The sequence below is a fragment of the Carlito syrichta genome, unplaced genomic scaffold (assembly GCF_000164805.1).
Source record: "Carlito syrichta isolate Samal-C Ts95f unplaced genomic scaffold, Tarsius_syrichta-2.0.1 Scaffold113598, whole genome shotgun sequence".
NCBI classification, from domain to species: Eukaryota; Metazoa; Chordata; class Mammalia; order Primates; family Tarsiidae; genus Carlito; species Carlito syrichta.
This window is the reverse complement of record NW_007057694.1, coordinates 335415-340837: the sequence shown is the minus strand read 5'-3', so window position 1 is coordinate 340837 and position 5423 is coordinate 335415. Positions and strand designations below refer to the sequence as shown.

The 5423-nt window shown below is 52.5% G+C and overlaps 1 protein-coding gene across 1 annotated transcript in view; it reads right to left on the bottom strand.

The window, feature by feature from the left end:
- PLEKHH1 (pleckstrin homology, MyTH4 and FERM domain containing H1) overlaps positions 1-5423 on the bottom strand; it is a 45019-nt gene that overhangs the window by 25338 nt on the left and 14258 nt on the right. The window contains 3 exon segments of the mRNA XM_021719188.1: positions 618-701; positions 2111-2260; positions 3831-3893. Coding sequence (XP_021574863.1) covers positions 618-701; positions 2111-2260; positions 3831-3893 — 297 coding nt within the window.

Sequence of the window (5423 nt, the reverse complement as noted above, 5' to 3'; positions counted from 1 at the left end):
CAATTATTTTTTTTTTTGAGTTAGAGTCTCACTGTCACCCAGACTGGAGTGCAGTGGCCGCTCCTGGCCACCGCAGCCTCGACCTGCTGGGCTCCGGCGATCCTTCAGCCTCAGCCTTCCAAGTAGCCGGAATTACAGACATGCGCTACCACGCCCGGCTGATTTTTTTTTTTATTGTAGAGATGAGGTCTCACTGCCCAGGCGGGTCTCGAACCCGCAGGCTCAGGCAATCCACTCACCTCAGCCTCCCGAAGGTGCGGGGATTACAGGCTGAGCCACCAAGCTCAGCTACCAATTTTTTTTAAGTGAAAAAGAATGGAAAGGATAGAGGAGACAATGCATGGTGGCCCACGTGCTCTTTTCATGGAGGAAACTCATTCCTTCTCCCCAAACTTAAATACAACACAGCGCTAATCAGGAGCTCAAGAAAACCTGACCAAGACAAAAAGAAAGTGAAGCGAGGCGCCTCGACATTTAAGCGAACTGGAGGTCAAGGGGTTGACAAAATGAAGGTCAGTCAAGGCACCACAAACAGGAGGCCAGAAAACTCTGGGGGGGGGGTCAGGGCAAGCCCAGCCATGCCTCCAGGCAGGCCACCAAAAGGAGTTTTGACTCACCTCTGCTAACTTTAATGTCACCCACTCCTTGATCTTCGCGGCTTTTTCTTGAACAATTTTTGCTTCCTCAGCTCTCATTTGCTTCTGCAAGGCAGAGTGGGACTTTAGTTAATCCCAACAGTCACCAGCCAAGTAAATAATTGGAGGTGAGAAACCCCAAAAGAAACATTGACCAGGTGCAGTGGCTCATGCCTGTGATACCAGCACTTTGGGAGGCTGAGGCGGGAAGATCGTTTGAGGCTAGGAGTTGGGAGACTAACCTGGGCAACATAGTGAGACCCCATCTTCACACCCAGCCAAAAAAAAGAAGAAATGTCAAGTGACTGGAAATGAAGTGGGAACCATGCAAACAGCAGACTCATATATCAGAGCTGGAAGGACCTTAGAGATCATCTGGTTCAGGGCTTGGCAAACTATGGCCCTCAAGCCAGGCCCTGTCCTCCACCTATTTTTGTAAATAAAGCTGCACTGTATGCAGCCGGGCCCCCTCATTCTCATAAGGTCTGTGGCTGCTTTCACGCCTCAGCAGCAGAGCTCAGCAACCTCTATCAAAAAGGTCGCAGAGCCGGGCTCGGTGGCTCAGCCTGTAATCCCGCGCCTTTGGGAGGCTGAGGTGAGTGGATTGCCTGAGCCTGCGGGTTCGAGACCTGCCTGGGCAAGCGAGACCTCATCTCTACAATAAAAATCAAAAAATTAGCCGGACGTGGTAGCGTGCGCCTGTAATTCCGGCTACTCGGAAGGCTGAGGCGGAAGGATCGCTGGAGCCCAGCAGGTCGAGGCTGCGGTGGCCGGGAGCAGCCACTGCACTCCAGTCTGGGCAACAGAGTGAGACTCCAACTCAAAAAAAAAAAAAAAAAAGGTCGCAGACTGTGACAAATGTCCTCTTTGTACTTCTGTGGAAACTGAGGCCCATGGTGCTAGAGGTAGGACTCACATCCAGAATGGTCAGCCTCTAAGGTTCTTTCTCGACTATGGCCCCTGCCTGGCTTCTTTCTTTTCTTTTTTTCTTTTTCTTTGAGTTGGAGTCTCATTCTGTCACTCAGGCTGGAGTGCAATAGCATAATCATGGTGCTTACAACAGCCTTGACCTCCTGGGCTCAGGTGACCCTTCCATCTCAGCCACCTGAGTAGCTGGGACTACAGGTATACCACCACAGCAGGCTAATTTAAAAAATTTTTTGTAGAGACGAGCCCTCGCTATGTTGCCCAGGCTGATCCCGAACTTCTAAGCTCAAGTGATCCTCCTACCTTGGCCTCCCAAAGTGCTGGGACTACAGGCATGAGCCACCACGCCCAGCTGCCCCTGCCTGGCTTCTAACGAACAGATGTGAGAGGATTAGAACTTCCTATAATTAAGTCTCCACATATAAGAATAGGCTTGGCAGGGAGTAAGTTCCCCAATACTAGAGGGCTCCAGCAGAGTGGCTAGAGAAACGGGGGCCAACTGGTGTGGAAGCTGAAAGGGGTGGGAGCTCCAGCATATGTGCCCTTACCTGCTTTTCCAGCTGAGCTTCCAGCTGGCCGATGAGGTCATCTTTGCCCTGTATGGCTTTCAGCAATTCTTGGTATTTCCGGTGCAGGCTGCCGGCTGAGTCCACATTGTTCAGACTGGACAGTTTCACCTTCTCTTCCATGACACCCACCTGAAAAGCAACGGTGATCTCATAGGGCCTCACATCACCATGTGGGCATGTAGTGGCCGGTGTCATGGGACAGGACACCTTCTCATGCCCTGGCAGGCCCCTATCCAGGGCAGGCTGGGCCAGTTAGTTGAATGGCCATTCCTAAAGCCCCTATCTGGGCAAAAGGACTCATTTGGGCCATCTACCCCGGGGGTCCCGGTGCGGCAGAGCCAGGCAGAGTAACAGCCCGGAAGAGCAACTGTTCTGGCCCTACCACGGCAGAGCAACCCACTGCTCATGGCATACCTGTGGGCTTCCCCGTGCCTCCCGAACCTTTTGAAGTTAGATGGGGCCGTGTGAGTGATCCAGTCAATGTGCTCTGAGTGGAAATAGCACATCATTTCTGGACAGAAGCATTTTCTTTCTTTTTTTTTTTGAGTTGGAGTCACTCTGTCGCCCAAACTGGAGTGCAGTGGCATGCTCCTGGCCACCGCAGCCTCGACCTACTGGGCTCAGGTGATCTTTCCGCCTTAGCCTTCCTAGTAGCCGGAATTACAGGCGCGCACTACCACGCCTGGCTAATTTTTGACTTATTGTAGAGACAAGGTCTCACCAAGTTGCCTGGGTGGGTCTCGAACCCGCAGGCTCAAGCAATTCACTCGCCTCGGCCTCCCAAAGTGCGCCTGGCCTGGACAGAAGCATTTATTTATTTATTTTCATTTATTTAAGCCGGGCTCGGTGGCTCAGCCTGTCATCCTGCTCTTCGGGAGACTGAGGTGAGTGAATTGCCTGAGCCCGTGCATTTGAGACCCGCCTGGGCAACTTGGCGAGACCTCATCTCTACAATAAATCAAAATTAGCAGGGCATGGTAGCGCGTGCCTGTAGTTACCATGCCTGGCTAGTTTTCTGATTTATTGTAGAGACAAGGTCTCACCATGTTGCCCAGGTTGGTCTCAAAACTCCTGGGCTCAGACACTCCTCTTGCCTCAGTCTCCCAAACTGCTGGGATTACAGGTGTGAGCCATCATGCCCAGATTATTTATTTAGGACTATGTTACCCAGGCTAGATTTGAACTCCTAGGCTCAAGTGATCGTCCCACCTCAGCCTCCCAGAGAACTGGGACTACAGGCATGTGCCACCCTATCTGACTTGGCTGAAGTATTTAAAAGCTAGCAAATAGCATCCAGCAGTCTCTCCCTGCCCTGACCACCAAGAAGGCTCTGTGTTCCAGGGGTCCCACTGTAAGATCAGGGAATCTCCCTTAGTCTGGATCCCTGAGCATCCATGGAAGCAGAGTCACTGCCAGCCCTCAATGGAGATAACTAACCGGGGCAAACCACAGGCTTAATTTGTGGTCAGAGCCCAGTCTGGCCTATTTGACTGACATGCCCACTCGCCTCACTGGCCCTCCCCAGAGACTCCTTCATTGCCACCAAAAGCTCCACGTGTACAAATCTGCTCATGTCTATCACACAACTGCTGGTGATGGGCGTGTCCCCACGTGTCCACAGGAAGGGCCTGAAGAGGCTGACGTTCCTTTCCCCTCGTTCCTCCCCTGCACCATCCCCACCAGCCCCCTGCCTGGTTACCTGAGTCTCAGCATTCTCTGCTCTCTGCTCGGCCTCCAGCAGCCTTTGCTCCAGCTCCTGCATCTGCTCAGCCAGAGAGGAAGGGGAGATGTCGATGCCATGTCCCCATTGGGGACACGGTATCGAAGCCTCTTGAGTAGATTGTGTAGACACTGCCCAAAGCGCCTTCAAATGCCCACCTCAAGCAGCTCCAGGATGTCAGGGTAAAGATTTTCTTTCTAGGCTGGGTGTAGTGGTTCAAGCCTATAATCCCAGCACTTTGGGAGGCCAAGGCGAGAGGATTACCTGAGCCAAGGGGGTTCGAGACCAGCCTGGATAACTTGGTGAGACCTTGTCTCTACAATAAACCAAAAAATTAGCTGGGCATGGTGGTACGCACCTGTAGTTTCAGCTACTTGGAAGGCTGAGGCGGAAGGATCGCCTGAGTCCAGCGGGTTGAGGTTGTGGTGGCCATGAGTGTGCCACTGCACTGCAGTCTGGGCCACAGAGTGAGACTCCAACTCAAAAAAAAAAAAACCTTCCTTCCTTCCCAAAACAATCACCCAGGCTGGAGTGCAGTGGTGCTATCATAGTTCATTACAGCCTCTAACTCCTGGACTCAAATGATCCTCCCGCCTCACCTTCCACAGGCACTGTGCCTCCATACCTGGCTACTTACTTTTATGTTTTGTAAAGACAGGGTCTCACTTTGTTGCCTAGGCTGGTCTCATAGCAATCCTGGTCTCAAGCAATCCTCCCACCTGGACCTCCCAAAGCACTGGGATTACAAGCATGAGCCACTTAGCCCAGCCATGGTAAAGATCTTCTTGGCAACTCTCAGCTCCCCAGTTCTGAGTCTGTGGGGTGAGTGAGGAGCCTGTGACTGCTATCCTCTTGGCTGCCGGCACAGAGGCCCTGGCTGCCCTGGTGTAGGGTGTCCGGGCAGGCGGCGCCAGTTGTTCTTTCTAAGTGTTCTTGCCCCACGCCTGCCTCCGGTCTCCCCTTTCCCAAGGGGAGCACTGGGTCAGGGCTATGCCAGAGCTCCTCTCTGGCTCCACCTCATGTCATCATAGGAGGCTGCTCCTTTCCACCCAGAATACCTCACTGGCCAGGGACAGAAGCCTCTTCACCACTGTCAAGGATTACTCTGCCTGTAAAGGCATTCATGGACATCACCTTATTTGATTTCTTTGATCTTAAAGAACTAGAAAGAGAGGCTCAAAGCACATCTGTTAAAATTCTGGCGGCCAGGCATGGTGTCTCACACCTGTAATCCCAGAGCTTTGGGAGGCTGAGGCAGGAGGATCACTTGAGCCCAGGAGTTTGACACCAGCCTAGGCAACATAACGAGACCTCATCTCTACAAAAAATCAAAAAATTAGCCAGGCGTGGTGGTGTGAGTGCCTATAGTCCCAGCTACTTGGGAGGCTGAGGCAGGAGGATCACTTGAGTCCAGGAGTTCAAATCCAGCCTAAGCAAAATAGCAAGACCCCATCTCTTAAAAAAAAAAAAGCAGCCGGGCTCGATAGCTCAGCCTGTAATCCCATGCCTTTGGGAGGCTGAGGTGAGTGGATTGCTTGAGCCCGCGGGTTCGAGACCCGCCTGGGCAACTTG